The following is a 19196-nucleotide window of genomic DNA, read 5'->3' on the forward strand; positions in this document are numbered from 1 at the left end:
AGCAACTTTGTGAGTAACTCCATATTTCTTCATTAAAAACCCAAAAACTTTATTACAAAAATGTGTACCCCCATCACTGATGATAGCTTTGGGGACACCAAAATGAGAGAAAATATTTTCTTTTACAAATTTCACGACAGTCTTATGGTCATTTGAACGACATGAGAGCACCTCAATCCATTTGGACACATAGTCCACAATGACTAGAATGTAGAGAAAACCTTGAGATATAGGGAAGGTCCCATAAAATCAATGCCCCAAACATAAAAAATTTCCATAATTAAAATGGGATTTAGGGGCATCATATTGCGTTAGGTAATGCGACCCAGGTGCTGACAACGAATGCAAGCTTTGCAATGTTCATGCGCATCGCGAAAAAGGGTAGGCTTGTAAAAACCATATTATAAAACCTTGGCCGTAGTTTTCTTCCCACTGAAATGACCACCGCAAGATTCTTCATGACAAAAGGATAACACGTCGGTGTGTTCCCAGTCGGGAATGCAATGACGAATGAGTTAGTCGGAGCAATACTTAAAAAGGTAGGGGTCATCCCAGAAATAATATTTTACAGTGGATAAGAACTTTTTACGATCAGGGCATGACCAAGAGGAAGGAACTTCCTCAGTAACTAGGTAGTTAACGATATCCACGTACCATGGAGAGGAGAAAATAGAGTACAAACGCTCGTCTGGGAAGGAATCATAGACGGCGTCAGAATCACTATCAATGTCACCAACTAGCCTTGATAAATGGTCGGCCTCCACATTTTTGGTTCTTTTAATTTCTTGTCTTTGATTTCTAGGGTGAATTCTTGCAAGAGAAGGATTCAACGGAACAATCTCTGTTTCGCATCCTTTTTTGAGAGTAGGTACCGAAGTGCGGCATGGTCAATATATACGATGGTTGAAGATCCGACCAGGTAAGGGTGAAACTTATCCAAAGCATAGACAACAGCTAGTTCTCAGTTGTTATGTAATTACGTTGAGCATCATTAAGAGTTTTACTAGTGTAGTAAATGACAACGGGTTTGTGATCACGTCGTTGGCCTAGTACGATGCCAATAGCAAAGTTGCTAGCGTCACACCAGTTCGAATGGTTGAGACCAATCATGGGGTTGAATGATAGGAGCGGTAGTCAGGGCGATTTTTAGCACAACTAGCTCTATCTCAGGCCAGAAATTATAGAAATTGACGTTTAGGCCCACTAAACCCACAAGAAGAGATGAGCCATCAATCATAGAGCATGTCAAGACAAAAGTGTCAAATTATTGGCACAATTAGACACCTTACATGTAATTAATGAGGTTAGATGAGATTAGGTACTAATAGTGAAAACAAAGCAAGGTGTCACTTTGTTTTGAATGCGTGGATAAGATGGAAATAAATGTGTGTGTGTGTTTCACGTGGGATGTAGGGAGAATGCTCTAATATGAGAGGAAGAAAACAAAACAAGGGCATTCACTCCATTAACTTCCTTGATTACTTTTCCTTTTTCCATTGCTTGTTGGTGAGTTTTAGTTTTTAGTTTTTAGTTTTATGTAAGAAAGGCTTGTAATAGTGTTAATAGGGAACACCTTTAGTTTTTGAAAAAAAAACTTCATCATTTTCGTAGGTAATCAGTGTTTTTCGTTTCTTTTCTTTTTTCTCTCTCTCTTTAACAAATATATATTGTAGCTTTCAAACAATCCAAGGATCATTAGCTAAAACCATCCCAAGGGGAGGGTTAATGATGCTCATGTGAGGATCAGGCTACAAATTTAGGATTCCATAATCACTACTTAGAGACTTAGGTTCTATTTTTCATCCTGTCTCAAAATGACAGAGATTGACCAATATTTGATCAACTGTTGTAAAATAGAACTAGAAGTTGGAATGATATTTCAGAGATGAAATATTATTTCAATTCCACATGCTAGCATGATCTGTTTAGAGATAGGTATATTGTGCTAGGGATTGAGATGGTAGTGACCTGTTTCTAAAAGACTTGTAGCTAGGCCTTGCATGAGTAGCTTAATCCTCTACCATTCCCTTCTCTTTAAATTACAAGTTAAAAATCTTAGTTTTTCCATTTTTTTTTATGCTCACATTTTAAGTGTCCGTTAGTATTTAAACAACAAAACTAAACCTAGCTAGTAATCTAATATGAACTTACTCACTAGTTTCCCTACTTAGAGCATAAGAAAGTTGTATGCTGTCTTAGAATTTAGGTTGTTCGAATCCCTACTCGAGCAAAACACACAAAGACGTGAGTAAGGACTTGAGTCTACACCGAACAGAGTAGAGAATCCAAATCTTTAGACCGCAAAGTGTGGATATCAGATGGCTGTACAGGAGGGTTGTTGAAACCCGGAGGAGCTAGTTATTGGGCAGGGGTACGCCAAGCAAAATTTGGATGTTGTCGCCAAGGTGTATTAGGGATGTTGAAAGCACAAGCCTCTTCAGATGGTTGGGGAGGGCACTCGTATGCCAAAGGGCAATATGAATCAGAATGCTCAGGACTTAAGCAAAGAAAACATGGGGAAGCGTTGGCGACCATGACTTGTTTGGGTTTTTGATCATTCACTTGAACTGAAAGAGCATCATCGACCTTTTTGGTTAGGGACTCGATCAGAGTTTTTAATTCTAGATCGGGTTTGACCTCAAACATAGATGTATCTTTTGTAGGAGTGTCTTTAGAAGATTTAGAAGACTTAGTGTTATCCCAATGGGTGTTTCGTGAAGCCTGTTTCTCGAGAAAAGTGTATGCTTCAATAACGCATTTGTCCATGAAACAGCCACCGTTCATGATATCTAGTGTTTCCTTTTGAAGGACAGAGAGACCATTAAAAAATGACCTGACTAAGACAGCGGTGTCGAGTTGATGATGGGGACATTTGAGAAGTAGATCAGTAAATTTGCTCAATGCTTCCGTAAAGGATTCATGGGGATGCCGGCGAAAGAATTGAATCTTCTGAGGCATCTCTTTAGGTTTCTTTTGAGTATAGAACTTTATCAAGAATGCTTGTACGAGCTTGGCCCATGTGTCAAGGGATTCCAGTGCTTCGCCCGTGAGCCAAACTGAAGCTTTATCAGCTAAGGTGAAGGGAAACAACCTAAACAAGACTTGTTTGTTGGTAACAGTTGGATGGTGGAAAGTGGTGGCCACTTGCTGAATTCGATGAAGGTGATTGTACGGTTTTTCATGGTCTAGACCATGGTAAATAGGTAACAAACTGAAAATGTTTGGCGGAATGCGAAAATCACCTGCAATCTCATCGAGTTTAATGCAGGAAGCAGGTCCTTCCTGTAAGGCAGTATAGAAGTCCAAAAGGGGTTTCTCTACTGTGGGATTTTCATGGGCCATAACTATGGGAGATAATGGTAACTGAGATACTTGACAAGGTTAGTTTACGGAGGAAGAACTATGTCTAGGGGATAACTTATGTAGTTGTTTATCATATTTGCGACGACGATATGTATGTTCGAATTCCTTATTAGTACCAGACCGTAGTCTCATGCAAACACAAATTTTAATTCCAGGCTCATAAGGAATGAATTATGACATGAGGATTAGTTATTAGAGCATTCCTAATGCAGGTGGAATTGAAGGGAATGTGAAAATTTTCACCTCTTTTTTGTTCAAATGCAATGCCCAATGAATAGGTGAAAACGAGGGTGACTATATTCGCAAGTCATTACGTGGGTGAAACCTTCAACCGAGATAGTGGCTGGCTTGTGAACTTCGGACGGGATGTTGGATTCCGTCTCGTGTGTTTTTTTTAAAAAAAATCGGTTTTTTTTTTCCGGACGGAATGTTTCATTTCATCTCTTGTGTTTTTTCGACTTTTCGGGTTTTTTTTAACTTCAGACAAAATACCATATGGGATGTTACATTTCATCTTAATCAAAATGCCTCTAGACTGAATCCAACATCCCGTCCGAGATTATTTTTCACCTTTACATTGGGCAGCTTCACCTTGCTTTTCGCCAAAACTGTGGAAAAGAGGGGAAATATTGCCTACGTGGAGGTGAAAAGAGGGGAATTATAGTCGACTGCATTAGGAATGCTCTTACAAAAGGAGGGAGGTGAACCACGTCCTCCTGAGCTATTGCTAACGTGAGCAGGTAAGCTAGGATAACGTGTGAATATTCCAGCAGTCAGGTCACATGAGAGAATTGAGGGAGGTTACTCATGCTAGCACGTTCCTTAATTAGAGAACCTCATTCTTTCAAGTTTGCTGGACACTGATGGAATAGGATGATATAATTGATGATGGTATATTATGCAATTATTATTAATATGATTATGATTAAATTTTATTATTAGGATTTTTTATATTTTTTTTAAGTTTATGTAATTAATGTATTATGGAAAAGGGGGAAAAACACAGGTAATATATTCGCGCAACCGTATATTACGAAACATGCAAATAAAGACGAGAAATGCCAAAATAGATGACTAATCATGCAATTAATATTCTAATCATGTAATAAGAACATGCTAATTAGACACAGGAAGGCTACACATGCAACCCTATATTACTCATACGTGAATAGAAACATGTCCTAGGCATGCAATAATATATAGCTACGCATACATAAAATATAACCTACATGTGCAACTAGATGTGAGGTAGAGGAATATCGAGAACAAACTCATGCATAGTAATGTCGCGTATGTGAATGGATGTAACATACACATACAAAAATAATCTAAGCAGGCGGGTTGAAATCACGCAGACATCCAAATATATTCGAATCATATTAACCGTATTAACGTCAATATGCAATGACGAACCACACATACTCAGGAAAAAATTCTATACATGCAAAGAGTTCTCATGCCAACATACAAATACGCGATGTAAAACAGGTTATAGCAATCAACCAAACAATTTCTTCGACAAAGTTTGACGAGGAGTATAAGAATGTGAAATCTAGAGAGTCCCGCAACTCCACCTATTAGAATTAAGAGACCGAATTAACTCCTAAAACGAGTTGAACTCGTGCACGTACTAGAAGTTACTTAAACAGGTCCAAAGAGTCCAAAACAACACTGGGAAGGGAAGTAACTTGGGCTTGAAAAATGGAGGGCTGATACTCCAGGAAAGTCTCGCGCGCAACCCTTGAAAGTCTCGTCCGAGATTATGAGATAAGTGTAGTACTTCAACTTCTTATAGTGTTCTTAGAATGTCCTAAGGATGATAATTACTATCTGGTTCACAGGTACCTATAAGCAAAAAAATAAAAGTCGGTACGAGCAGTTAAGAGAAACGGTAGAATCGCAAAATAAATGAAAAATTGAAAAGATGAGAAGGTAGGAGGGGGGGTTCCCCAGTGATGTATTCTAGTTGTTATATTAAGTGTCCAGAGTCCTTAAGCGTGCAGCGACACCATTTGATAATCAGACTTTTTAGGTTTGTTATTTTTGAGTCCAAAGTCTGTAAAACGTTCGACAAGTCAAGTTACCTTACTCACATGAGTTGGTAGCATAGATCGAGTAAGGGATCGTCCAAACCATAGGACTAGGCAAGCTAGGTTCACAACTGGATTTACAACTTCATGGGAATTAGTGAGTAGGATTTACTTTGTTATTTCTTGTGTTGCTCAATTAAAAATTGGAATGCAAGTTAACTTAGAATTACAAAAATTGATTACTTGATAAACTAGATAGAGAGAGAGATACAGGAAGAAGGTTAATCATAATCATGCAAGGTCAATTATAAAAGTTTAGAGTACCTTATCACTACAGCTCTAATCTGTCTCGAGTTTATAGATAAACCCGAAATGTCGATCCCTAGTAAAATGTACTCATCTCTGAGTTCATCTTACTAGCATGAGGAGTTGAATTAACATTCTATCTCTAGAATATCACTTCAACTTCTGGTTTAAGTGTCTGGACAAACCATAGGGCTAACGGCCACCATAAGGTCTCGCACGAGACTTAACCTAGTGTTAACCGCATCTCGCACGAGACTAGTCTAGAGTATCAGCAATCTAAACTTGGTCAGACTCAGTCATTTTGGGACCGAATGTATAATCAAACCCTATTCCCTAAGTAGTGATTCTTGACTACTAAATTGCAGCCTGATCCTCACATGAGCATCATTAACCCTCCCCTTGGGAGAGTTTTAGCTCATGGACCTTTGATTGATTTTATGTCTTGCATGTATGAATGAAAAAGTGAAAAGAAGCAAAGGAAGAACTGGAAATTGAACTTGAAGAAAATAGATTTTATTAGAAGTTTAAGACTTCATGTACCAACCTAATACAAAAGCTTCAAAATGAGAAAATACTAAGCATAAAATTGTAAACTACAAAATGAAATGCAAGAAGCTCCCCCTCCTTTCTCCAACATCCAAAATATATCTCCCATGGGAATCTCACGTGAAGCCTTCCCACATTTATAAGTTTGTCTTTTCCTTTTTCAAAACATCCAAAAAATTTTCACAAAGTTTGTCTTTTTCTTTTCAAAACATCCAAACTTTTTTCACCCTTTTCTAATCAACCATCTAATTATGCATTTAATTTCTTGTCTTGTCTTTTCTTGCAAGGTGTCACAAAAGTGTATGGTAAAACCTTCTCCTCAACAACATGGCTGGGTCATTCAGATGTATACATAAACGATATGGTGTGGTCGTTTAGGTCTTATGCGAGCGATCTGCATAGGTCGTTAAGGCCAGATATGTCTGGGAATGATCTGTTGAGATCATTTTGGATGCTTTTTTGCGACCTGGCTGGGTCATCTGGACCAAAATCCAAGCAAAACTTTTATTTGGTTTTGTTCATTCCATATCCAAACCTAATTCATATACGCACATAACTTCAACTTCATATTCATATACATCAAAACCATATTCAAATTCAAATTCATATACACATATAACTTCAACTTCATATTCATAAAACTATATTCAAATTCATATACATAACTTCAAAGTCATATACGCATATAACTTCAACTTAATATTCATATACATAACATACATAAAACCATATTCAAATTCAAATTCACACTTCAAATTCATATACAAATTATTCTAACTTCAAATTCCAAATTCCAAATTCCAAATCCTTCAGTCGTTGTCTTCATCACCATCTCTATCTTCATCGTCGTCATCATCTCTATCATCGTCCACATCCTCAATCTCCTCATCAATAACTCTCAAGTAAGAAAGTGATGACAAATGTCAATTTTAAAGTGAACTCCAAACAAGAAAATTTAGTATACTAGGAATGAATGAAAACTATGGAAATCACTTTACTTACTTATCACCTTCTTCCTATTTGGATTTTGTGGACAATTTTGCTTGTAGTGATTAACGTCAACCTGGTTACAACAAGTACATCTCCTGTCTGTCTTCTTTTTGCTAGCTTTTGCAATGCCTTTCTCCATACCTGCTTTTATTATAGTACTACTTTTGTAAACCATCACTTATTTTTTCCTTCCCTTAGTTTGTGAGATGTTGGGATTCATAAGTAAAACTTATGAGGCATCAATTGCAGGTTGTGAGTTTTCATTGGCATTGCATGAATCGACAACTGAAATCTTGCTCCCATTGTTAGTCTTCTTTATTTCCTTGAGCTCGAGTGATAGTTCTTGTAATCTTTTCAACATCAATTGGTAAGTCTCATCTGTTTCTGCCGCTTCATAAACTAATTGATTGACAACTTACTCAATTTATTGGGTAGTTCTCAGTACCTCAAAACTCTCAGGGCCACTTACTAGTCCACCGTCATACTCAGCTCTATATTTGTTAGCCCTTTTCATCCATCGCTTTAGAATAAAGTGATTGGGTATCTTTATATCACGACACTGAAAAACCTTTACAAGGTGTCCATAGGGTATCCCTAGAAACTTGAAAAGTTTGCATTCACAGTTACCTTATTTTGTGGCTGGGTTGAACTTCACATTCCACTCACGTTAATCACCTTCCAATCGAGACTTGTAAGTGTAGGGCGTGTAGCCATCACTACCCTTTTCATCATCATCCAAGACATACTCAGCTCGACCTTTCTCGCATTCTTTCTTGAACCTATCATACACATTCCTCGTATACACTTTTGATGCACTCTTCAAGAGAAAGGCATTACTATCGACAATGCGATCCAAGTGTTTTGTAGTATAATCCTTTTTTTTTTTTCTCTCTTTCAACAATTCTACTCAAACACCTATCATTATTTAACATAAACTCTCTAAGAGTTGTAGTTGAACGGAAAAAATTCTTGTAAAAAGAATTCATGCCTCTGGAACGCCTGGTAGTATTAGTCCCAGCATAGAAAGTATCCAAGTGATAAACCGGTGCCCATTTTTCTCGTATCTCGTATAGTCCTATGAGCCATTCATTCTCCACCAACTCATATGTAGACATAAATTCCTTCCACTTTGTTTCGAAAGCACTAGGAATATAAATTTCCCGAACACACATTTTGATAGCTTTTTTGAAAGATGATGATAAGAGCCCAAAACTATAGTTTTAACCCCTTAATAACATTACATATAGACCAATTAAGTTTATAATAAATAAGAGTTAGTACTATTTACGTACTTTTGTGTATTTCAGGTTTTGGAATCAATTATGTGAAGAAATATGACACTTTTGCAAGAGAAAGGAGCAAAGGCTGGTTGCTAAGAAGTTCTATGGTTAAAGCCCAAGCTTCAAGGAGAAAAAGCCTTTTTTAAAGCCCAATCAAAGTCTATGCGGGCAGAAATAGAGTAGAAAAGTCAACAGAACTTCCGCAGGTCGTATCTTTGGACTCAGACCTCGGAATGGGGCCTAATATATGTCAAAACGACCAGCTCGGAAAGAGATTTCTAATGGTCTAGGCCTTGATCCAATAAGAAGAGGAAAAGTGGACGAAAAGACTATTACAGTAATTTCCAACAGAGAAACCCTTTTTGGACTTAAGTAATTAGGTTTTGGGCTTGATTTAGTGGCCCAAAACATAGCTCTAAAGCCCATGTACGAAATTGTAAATCTAACCCTCTCCTATATAAAGAAGACTAAGGCAAAACTCTAACTCTCTCCTACCTCTTGTCTCTTAGCTTTTCTATTTAGTTAAAACCTAGTTTATGTTTTATTAGCATAGCCACCATTAATTCAATTCAAATTATTTTTAATAAAGTAGTTCTTTCATTATGTCTTCTTTTTATTATTATTTATTCCATGACAGTCTAATGATCCATAACTAAACCTCCATTAGAGATGCTTGATTAAAGCTTTGATGAAGACTTGATGTGTTAGTATAAAATAGTTGTATTTAAGAGTTTCAATTCTAGAGGGTAGTTCATTCACCATGAGAATGAGTTTTAACTTCCTCTCATGCTAATTATTAGTTGGTCAGAGATGCCATGAATAATTAGGGATAAAAATACCTAACCTTTATGTTGAACATTGTGTGAAAACATAAAGATTAGGGTTGTAACAAATCTATACTAGCATATTAGGGATTAATCAAGGTAGATTTCAAATCTCCCTAATTCCTTCTTCATATTCACATCTTTATTTAATTGTCATAGTTCAATTTAGAATACATCAAATCATAGTTTTCATAATATTACTTATATTTAGAATAATTACTCTCGTATTGTTTAATTGTTCATCATTAAGTGAATTAGTTATTTTCTAAGCAACTAGGAGCAGAACAAATTCTTACTCTAGTTTTATTGTATGATAATTGAGAGTAGAAACTTTGATCAAACGAGTACAATTTATAACTTTACTTCTTCCTAGCATAAATCAGTTAAGATAGGGTAAACGACTGTTAATTTACTTTTATCAAATGGCGTCGCTACTATCTTAGTTGTGTTTAGAATTAAATTCTCTTAGTTTTCAATTCTACAATAGCTCAAATTCACCCACCCACCCTTTGGTTCAAATTTGATTGTGTGTTCTGTTTCTTGAAAAAACAGAATTTTGTTCCTGGAAATCTACTGGAAATTTTTGAAGTTGTAACTTGGAGCGCGCCCGTGCCCTTATTTACACTAAACCTGAACACGCACGCTCCCTTCCTTTCAGTAAGCTAATTTCGTGTTTCTTTCTAATTTTCAGGCCCATCCCATTAAGAAACCACGCGCAAGCCTGTTTCTAAATTTTTTTGACAAAGCGCACCCACGCCCTTGTTGCCTTATAGTTGAGCACGCCCGCACCCCTCTGAAGAAAGCTCGATATACACAGGTTAGTTACATGTCCTCTTTTTGTTGGGAATTCTTGTTTCTTCAGTGTTCCAAGCATCCACAGGACAAGTAGGTTCATATTAAAGACGCTATTCATAAGCGTAGCAAGGAGGCATCCAGGTTCTCCTTTCTTCACTCCTCATTTCTTCTGTCAGAGGAGTTTTAATTATAGTATATCAGGTTTTGATTGACTTCTGTTGGGTTTATTTCATATTGGACTTAGCCTTTCATGAGATTAAGGTCCGGTAAGAGAAAACCATCTAACGTTATCTATCGTAAATGTCAATGCACACGCCTATCTAGAATATCACACACTACACCTACATCAATGGCAGAAGAAACAGAGATTATTCTCTTTGATTTTTACAAAGCCCTAAACAATGGCCCTAAGTCATGCATTGTTCTTGTAGACCCAGTGGGGGATTTTCAAATTCCCCCGAATATTTTTAATTTGTTACCCGATTTTCATAGTTTAGACCATGAAAAGCCTTATCAACATATGTGTAGGATAGAACAAGTTCTCACTACATTCCATCATCCTAATGTAGGTTCTGAACAAATTAAACTGAGGGTGTTTCCTTTCACCCTAGCCGATAAGGCGACGTCTTGGTTAATTGCCCAAACGCCTAATTCTGTGGACTCATTGGCCAAACTTGTTCAATTGTTCATGGAACAATTTTACCCACCACTGAAGACAGATAAAATGATTCAAAAGATTTATTTCTTTTGCTAGAACCCTCATGAATCCTTTTCAAAGGCCTAAAACCGGTACACTGATCTTCTTATAGAGTGTCCACATCATAACTTTGCGAAAGACACGCTTGTTCGTGCCTTTTTCAAGGGGCTTTCGCATCATCATTAGGAGGTTCTTGATATATGATATAATAAATGGGGGTAGTTTTCTTAGTAAAGGAGCCTCAGAGGCTTATAGGTTTTTAGAAGATCAATCCAAGCGTAATAATAACTGAGGGGGGATAACGACATCCCCCGCTCTCTAAACTAAAGGGTATCGAAAATAACTTATTGATTAATGAAAATTGTTTAGAGAAAACACTTCTCTAAACAATTTTCATTAATCAATAAGTTATTTTCGTATTATAACTTAGAGCCATATTTATAGGCTTCCAAACATTTCAAATTGGAAATCGAAACATCCATAAATATCCAAAATTGATACTACTATACCTAAAAGCACCTAAAACTACATAAAACACTTCAATTACCAATCTAGAAACATCTTTAAAACACCCTAAAAATGAAAATACATAAAATAAGTAATTTCTAAAGTTAAAAAGATGGGTCTTTTTGTAGTACGTCACACTATATTAGTGCGCTTTTGAGTTTAGTCACACGAAGTTTAAAATTTTGATTTTAGTCACACTCCGTTAACAAGTCTGTCTCAAGCCGTTAGTCAACGTATTTGACTAGGTTTGATCGTACATTGATTGTGTGTGTGTGTGTGTGTATATATATATATATATATATATATATATATATATATATATATATATATATTTTTTTTTTTTTTAGAAATGAATCCATCATAAGAATAAAAAAAAAAAAATAATTTATTTGGTTCATTTCTAAAAAAATTTAAAAATTAATTTCTACAATATATATATATATATATATACAAGTGCACTTTTGGTAGGAGTGTCAATTTAGGGTGTCATTTAAGGTGTCAACTTTATATATAGGTCAGGCTAAGTTGACACCCTAAATTGACACTCCTACCAAAAAGTGCACTTCTACAATGAATTAATGGCTGATTTTTTGTGGAGATGACCCTCTTACCATGTTGATCATGTCTGCAAAATTTCAATTCATTTTGATATCTCTAATCTTGTCAAATTTATTTACAAAATTGAAAACATATAGACCGTTAAAAAAATGCAAACTTCAACACAACTTTTGACAAGGTTACACATATTGAAATGAGCTGATTTTTTTTAAAGATCATATCTACCAAAAATTGGCTATTAAATCATTGTGTTTAGTAGGGGTGTCAACTTAACCTGACCGTGTCAACGTACGGTCAAACCTAGTCAAATACGTTGCCTAACGGCTTGAGACAGACTTGTTAATGGAGTGTGACTAAAATCAAAATTTTGAACTTCATGTGACTAAACTCAAAAGCGCACTAATATAGTGTGACGTACTACAAAAAGACCCTAAAAAGATTGCATATGGGCTAATCTTTTGAAATCTCATTGATCTTGACTTGCATCATCCGCTAAGCCAGCGAGTCAATTTATATTATTTCACAATTTTCTTTAAAATATATTAAAGAAAAAATATTTATCAAGTCTAAAAAACCACCCATAATTCAATTACACATCAATTGAGATTGAATGATGATATATAATTGCTTACAAAACTCTAAGGCATGTACTTTCAAAATAACTTTGTGGACAGGCTAATATTTGCTGTCCACAAGACAACAAGTGCTAATTCGTGGAGTTGGTGCCCGAGAAAACTGTTTATTCTGCCCGAAAAAACTGTTTATGTGCTCAAAAATAGTTTGGACCAATGAGAAACTAGTGTTTGTGGACAAGTCTGTCCACAAATTTGCTCTCATGTACTTTTGAGCTCTCAATTTGACTTACCTAAACTACCTATAACTTTCTAATCTTTAATATAATTCTATTTCAACAACAGAAAAAAAAAATAATAGCAATTGTTTTCCAAACTCTAATGCAAGATAATTCTAGAATAAAAAGGGATTGAAACCTCTTGAGGAAAAAAAATGGAGATTAAAGTCCAAATAAAATACTTATGATATGCAACTAAACATGTTAAACGGGTAGTCGGGTTGATGACACAACCCTAAGGGTTAACTTCTTAAACTTGAACCCAATCCTTAATTTTATATAACGGGTTTGGCGGGTCAACCGTTAGGTGACCCGAATTCAATTATGACCAACCTAAACCCGTTATTACCGTGTAGGAGTTGTATCGGGTTAGCGGGTCGTGTCCAAAACTACACCCCCTACTTCCTAACCCTTAGTTGTTTCTGAAAAAGACACACTTAGCAGTGGCAATGGTTGGATCGGAGTTACAAAAAGATTGCAAAAAATTATGGATAACAATGTGAAAACTGATGGCTCTAATGAGCTTGTTCTTAGGAGAGTATGATTTGTTGTTCAATAAGTAAGGATGTTTAGCGCACTTTTCTTAATCCTTTGTATATTGAATATTCCCCCTTTCCACATATTTTAGATTTCTGGTTTGAACTCTTGTAATGTTGGAGATCCTACTCAAGGTCCCACTAGCACACAATATAATGTAACATTCTTTCTCTTTTACTAGCCAAAAAAAAAAAAAAAAAAAAAATATATATATATATATATATATATATATATATATATATATATATATATATATATATATATCAATGAGCTTTTACCAAATTAACATGAGCTTTTAAATTGGACCAGCCTTTTTTCTACCACTAAATACTCTTGATAAAATATTCAAACAAATTATTCAATGCCTTTAAAAAGGACTGTTTCGTCATTTCAGTTTTTACTACCATTTATACCCTTGATTAACATAGGAAACAAGAGGGTGTTTGTGTAAATTCAAATAGAAAAACAAATGCACACAATATACGAATTATACGCCTATATTAATTATTCATACATTAGACTTTAATTACCATAAATACAGCTCCTGCCCCCTTTCGTCTCCCCTATTTTGGCGAACAATAAAAAATCCAATAACTTTAATATCGACTTTAATAAGCCCCATAATCGTTTCTCTTCCCAAACATAATAACATGCCCAAAAACCCTTTGTATCCCACGATCTCTCTCTTCACTTTATATCTTTTTTCCCCAACAGTCGTCATTCTCTCTATCTAGCAGCTGTAGCTGGGGTTTTATGCCCACCTTCTCACTTTCAACAAATTGTTTGATTACCAGAAATTTTTTCAATTTCTGATTCCTCAATTAGTTTCGACTATACTGACTTCTAGACTCCTTTCTACTTCTTCTTCAAACTCCAAAGCTTCTTTACTCCCTTCAACTACAGGTACATATATTAATTTATTAACAACCGCATTGTTTAGTTTCGAATGAGAAGAATGTGTGACCCCTTTTGTTGAATTTGTTTGTAGGGAAGAAGTTTTATGGAGGGATTGGAATTCTTCCCAGTAAGAAGGGGAGGTATGATTTCCATGTTGCTAATGTAGTTACTGAAGCCATTCCCACTAAAAAGGTTCGATTTATTTAGATAATTTTTTTTTTGTTAGTGCTCATTTTAACTTTAAGTTTATTTTCTTTCGTTAATGTTGCATGTGTGGAAAGTTTGGTATCTTTTGTTATCTAATCCAACATTGTTCTCTAGAGTTTCACATTTAAGTAAAAAAGAAAAGAAAATATTACTGTTCTTAAATATATTTCGTTAGATCGTTTAAATCATATCAGTAGACAGTTGCCAAGTTTATATTAGTAGTGTTCTTTTTGGTATATCAGTAGTGTTCTTTTTGGTTAAATCATATTAATTATGATTTTTTTTGGATCCATTGTATCACAGGCCGTGTTGGAGATAGTTGCCAAGGTTACTCATGAGAAGCCAAAAAAGAACGATACTCTAGAGAAAAAGTATGAGAACCCTTAGAACTTGATTTGTGGTTAAGAAATATATTGATTGTATGAAGTTATAAAAACTAGAAACTGTTCTTTCTTGATGATTGTCACAGTAATGTGTTTCTTGCAGTGGCACTAGACCATTTCAATTCCAGGATGTAGCTAATATAGCTACTGAAGCCACTCCCACTGAAAAGGTTTGATTTATTTAGATTTTTTTTTTTTTTTTTGTTAGTGCTCATTTTAACTTTAAGTCTATTTTCTACATTTAGAATTGAAGTATAGTTAACTTACTACTAGAATCTTATCTGGGAGTCCGTCATTGCACATTTTGATTAACTAGCGAAAAACACAGCTGCCCATTAGTGTGTGGTTGATTTTTTTGAGTTTAAGTATGAACATCCATTCATTTCTATATACATATTTTACAGTGTTGTTTTTTACTAGATCATTTTATTATGGTATTGCGATGTGGACTAGGTTTTATGTTTTTATTGTATACATTTCATGTAGATTTTCTGGATGCCTTTTAGTTGTTGGTTGGTGCTTTAGAATTTTTCATTTTTGTTTTGGTTGAGAACAAGTTGTTTGTAATTGCATAAACTAATCACAATTTTCTTTAAGAATCTAATCGACGAAAAGCGCAGGTGGCCTTTAGGTTTTTGTTAATCAACTTGACTTAATTCTTACCACCCGTTTATTAGAACAGAAGTTCCAGGTTTAACTTTACCAAATGTCTGTGATAACTACTTACTGTGAACTTATGCATTGTGTTGTTTTCAGGCTCAGAGGGTTGCCGCTAAGGGAAATCACGCCGTGTATCTTTTTTGCTGCAATAGTCGGGCAGGATGAAATGAAACTGTGTTTTCTACTTAATGTGATTGATCCAAAAATTGGAGGAGTCACGATCATGGGTGATCGAGGGACTGGAAAATCAACCACAGTGCGGTCCTTAGTGGAGTTACTTCCTGAAATTAAGGTTGTTTAAGAACGTTGGCTGATGGCAGTCGTCCCCATAGGCAAACTCATACCTAAGACCATCAATGAAGGTTAGGTTCAATTCTTTTCTCTTTATGAGTACATAATAAGGTCCACACAGACTACTATTAAGAAAAATATGAGCATATTGCCAAAGTCTGCCGTTGTAGTGCTTTCGTGTTCTTCACAAGTCAAGAACACTGGCTGATAGCAGATGCTGAAATTCACAAGAGCACCTACAACTCAATCATGAAGAGTGATATTGATATCAGAACAGATTTGTATGGGAATGAACTTTGTTCTTAGTGGTGGATCTACTATGTTCCTTGGCATTACAGACTATAAGAGCAGGGAGATCATTGCACTTGCACCAAGCCGCATGACGATTAAAGTAGCTGCACCTCCTAAGTGAAATTACAATGAATGGAGGCTAACAACTTTACCAAATTAGTGGCATCTATTGCTTCCAAGAGAGTACAGGCTGTGCAACTCAAGCTTTTCAGAATTTTGAGGTAAGCATATGCATTTGTTAATTTTCTAATATGTGGTCCATGCGGCCACGATCTTGTGAGAAGTTTACCTACGCATAAATGGATTGACTACTATGGTCCTTTTTGAAGCGAGTTATTGTAGATGCACGGTGACATGGGTCTTTTTCAGCCAAAGGAAATATTCACCATCTATGGTGAACTTTGAAATGATTTGTCGGCTAGAATTAAATAACAATAAAAATATGAAGTTTTCCTTTTCTCGATATATCTTTCTCCCTATAGATATTGTACACATCCTAAACATTCCATCCAAAGATTTAAATGATATATTGCATTGAGAATTATTTAGGTTGTCGGGTTATCCCATATATGATCTATTGGGGTTTTTTAGTATTATACTATTATGGTGCTTGTTCTCATGAATGCAAATCTTTGGTCAGTACTTGGCACAATATGTGATCGACCAAGAAAATATACAATCATAAAAGCCATGGATTACTATTTACTACTGCCACTAATTGCAATGTTTTCCACAAGTGCTCGTGTATATTTCTCATTATAATACACAACAACAGTTACATGATCCAAAAGAATGTAAGCAAAATGGTGTATTTACATTCAACAAAATTTTGCTTGGTTACACTAAAAGCAGAAAATTTAGTAAAACTGCAGTGTGTCCCTCCATGGCTCCATTTGGAGTACTCCTTCAATTGTACAACAAGCTGAAGCTACTCAATAAACTATGAACAGATTTGACTGCACAAGTCTCCAATCCTTGCTTTTGAGATATCAGCGTATGGATACATATGATATTTGTCATTACGTTTGCAAGCCACTGTCAATCGTCTTACCGTGACCTGTACATACAAAATCAGCATTAGGGTGAAAGCTGCAACAAAAAGGTTAAATATAGGGATTAGCTACATGCGAATGTGTAGACAGTAAGTTGTTTGCTTCTTATCAGGAAGGTTTCTCAAGACATATAGGATTAATTCTAGGCTAAGTTCATTGAGTTTAAACCATTCATTGAGAACTGTTAACACTTAACAGGCATATCAGTTTACTGTACCATATGTGACAACACCATAAGTCGTTATCATGCTTATACTTCAAACCCAGCAACGGTCATTTCTTGGATGGATGCACAAAACGCTCTCCCAAAGACAACCTTAGCTATATGGGTGGGGGATGGCCTGGGATCATTATGTTAAGGGAATCATAGTCTTATATCTGGCTCTAAATCGCAGTCTATCTATCCTATTTGCAGGACTAGAAGCCCTATCGAAGGACTGGAACTTGCTATGTAGCTCGGTAAATTAAAGAGAAACTAATAGCGCAACCAGACTTATTACAATCAATCAGTATATATACCTGGCAAGAAATTTCTTTGTCGTTGCAGGTCCACCTTTTTGAGGTGACACAATCAATATGGTGACACCAGCTACAATGGTTGTTTGCATTCACTCCATGAAGAACTGCTGTGAGACCTCCAGCGAAACTGTAGTGAATGTTATGCAATAAGAGTTCCACATCAGCAGGAAACAAAACTTACAAGAAGAGAAAACATAACTTACACAAGAAAAAATAGAACAAAAGAAATACTCCTCATGACTGGTTTGTCAAGTTTGTGCTTGAATTCGATAGAACTTTTGCGATTGTATTCAAACATGCCTCTTTTGTGCTCAGGTACTTCACCCAATTGAGGAGTAAAAAATAGCACCAACCCAAGAAGAATCCCGGATACAAATCCTCCCATATTGGAAAAATTATTCACATGAGGTAGGAAACCAACAGAAAAGGTGACCATCACCAGGAAAAAAAGAGTAACCAATGCTGAAGGCTGTGATCAGGCATAGACAGGCAAAAAAAGAGTTAGACAAATAAAACAAGAGCATGTGAACAGAGAAATTTAAGAGCTAGGAGGACCTTATCAGAGTACACTTTCCAGTTTTGGATAAGTGCGGATAGCATAGCACCAAGTAATCCAAACAGGGCACCAGAGGAAGTAACAACTGGGTTGTTCTTGATAAAAAGTGCAGCCGTCAAACTACCAAAAAAGGCAGCGAGTATGTAGACGAGGCCAATACTCCCTACAAAACAGAAAGAAATAAGAAACTGTAAGCATCAACCACAGCCATATAAGAATTCTGGCCAAGTATTCCTTTGTTTCGGGAAATGATAAGCAACTCACATGACCCAAACTCTTGCTCCAAACGAACTCCAACAAATATTACACTTGAGAGATTGACAACTAAGTTAATGATCCTTGCATGAAGCCATGGGGGTGTAAAGAGGCGCCGCATTTGGTGCTGTTGCATCAAAAGTTTCCGCTGAGGAGCCCCCATTTTATCCAAGCTGCAAGAAGACATGCTTCAAGCTATCACTCAACAAAGAATCCAAGATGTTTAATTGAAGTTTGAAGTATGAACTAGCGTATTGCTTAAAAGAGATATTGCATTGCATCTATGGCATCTCATGATTAGAAGCACACTCACATCTATCACATCTATTCATTTACAAACATAATCCTGTTATAACTAGTTAAACAATGGGGGAGCCTTCTACTATATCATCTAAATACGTACTGAAGTACACTGGAACTGGTTTTACTAAGAGGATAATCACCATGTCATGGGTTATAAAATGTTGTTTTGAGTTATGTGAGCATCGCTAACAGTCCCCTACGGCCCTACTCCTAGAGGATACAAACTTCACCTTTCTTTGAGTTTGGTCCTGATGTTCCCAATGGAGCATCCTTCCAGAAACACAAATTTTAGAGGCTTCGCTAAACCAAACATCTACAGTTGGGTTGCTATATAAGGGGTTACCTTCCTTGACCGTTATGGACTGAAATTTTACGTCCTTCATTTGTCTTACCTTTTGATGGCTAATAGTACGGTTTCCCGTTTCAGTAACCATGGTGGTCGTCATGAAGAATTTTATCATCAACAAGGGCAGAGTCAAGGGGCGTCGCAAATGCCCGC

The 19196-nt window shown here is 36.1% G+C and overlaps 1 protein-coding gene and 1 long non-coding RNA gene across 2 annotated transcripts; one reads left to right on the top strand and one right to left on the bottom strand.

Moving 5' to 3' along the window:
- Nucleotides 1-14673: 14673 nt before the first annotated feature.
- Nucleotides 14674-15555, top strand: LOC147504683 (uncharacterized). Its single transcript, XR_015220434.1, has 3 exons — nucleotides 14674-14758; nucleotides 14874-14940; nucleotides 15527-15555. It is a non-coding gene; the product is annotated as an uncharacterized LOC147504683 (long non-coding RNA).
- A 1397-nt stretch (nucleotides 15556-16952) lies between these two features.
- On the bottom strand, nucleotides 16953-18572 carry LOC147504684 (inactive RHOMBOID-like protein 8). The gene is made up of 5 exons (XM_086605316.1): nucleotides 18404-18572; nucleotides 18139-18302; nucleotides 17787-18052; nucleotides 17584-17710; nucleotides 16953-17069 (listed from the first exon to the last, which is right to left on the bottom strand). Exons 1-5 carry the CDS (start codon nucleotides 18555-18557, stop codon nucleotides 16953-16955), a joined length of 828 nt encoding a protein of 275 aa, XP_086461442.1. The 5' UTR covers nucleotides 18558-18572.
- Between the last annotated feature and the right edge of the window lie 624 nt (nucleotides 18573-19196).

Source organism: Coptis chinensis, chromosome 4 (genome assembly GCF_015680905.1).
Source record: "Coptis chinensis isolate HL-2020 chromosome 4, ASM1568090v1, whole genome shotgun sequence".
Taxonomy (NCBI): Eukaryota; Viridiplantae; Streptophyta; class Magnoliopsida; order Ranunculales; family Ranunculaceae; genus Coptis; species Coptis chinensis.

Bases quoted from the DNA above. Each gene is read 5' to 3' on its own strand.
- LOC147504684 (XM_086605316.1), bottom strand. From the start codon at position 18,557: ATGGGGGCTCCTCAGCGGAAACTTTTGATGCAACAGCACCAAATGCGG. The intron at 17,711-17,786 runs GTAAGTTATGTT...CATTCACTACAG, and splicing joins TTTGTTCTATTTTTTCTTGT to TTTCGCTGGAGGTCTCACAG. The intron at 17,070-17,583 runs GTATATATACTG...TTGTATGTACAG, and splicing joins ACAAAGAAATTTCTTGCCAG to GTCACGGTAAGACGATTGAC.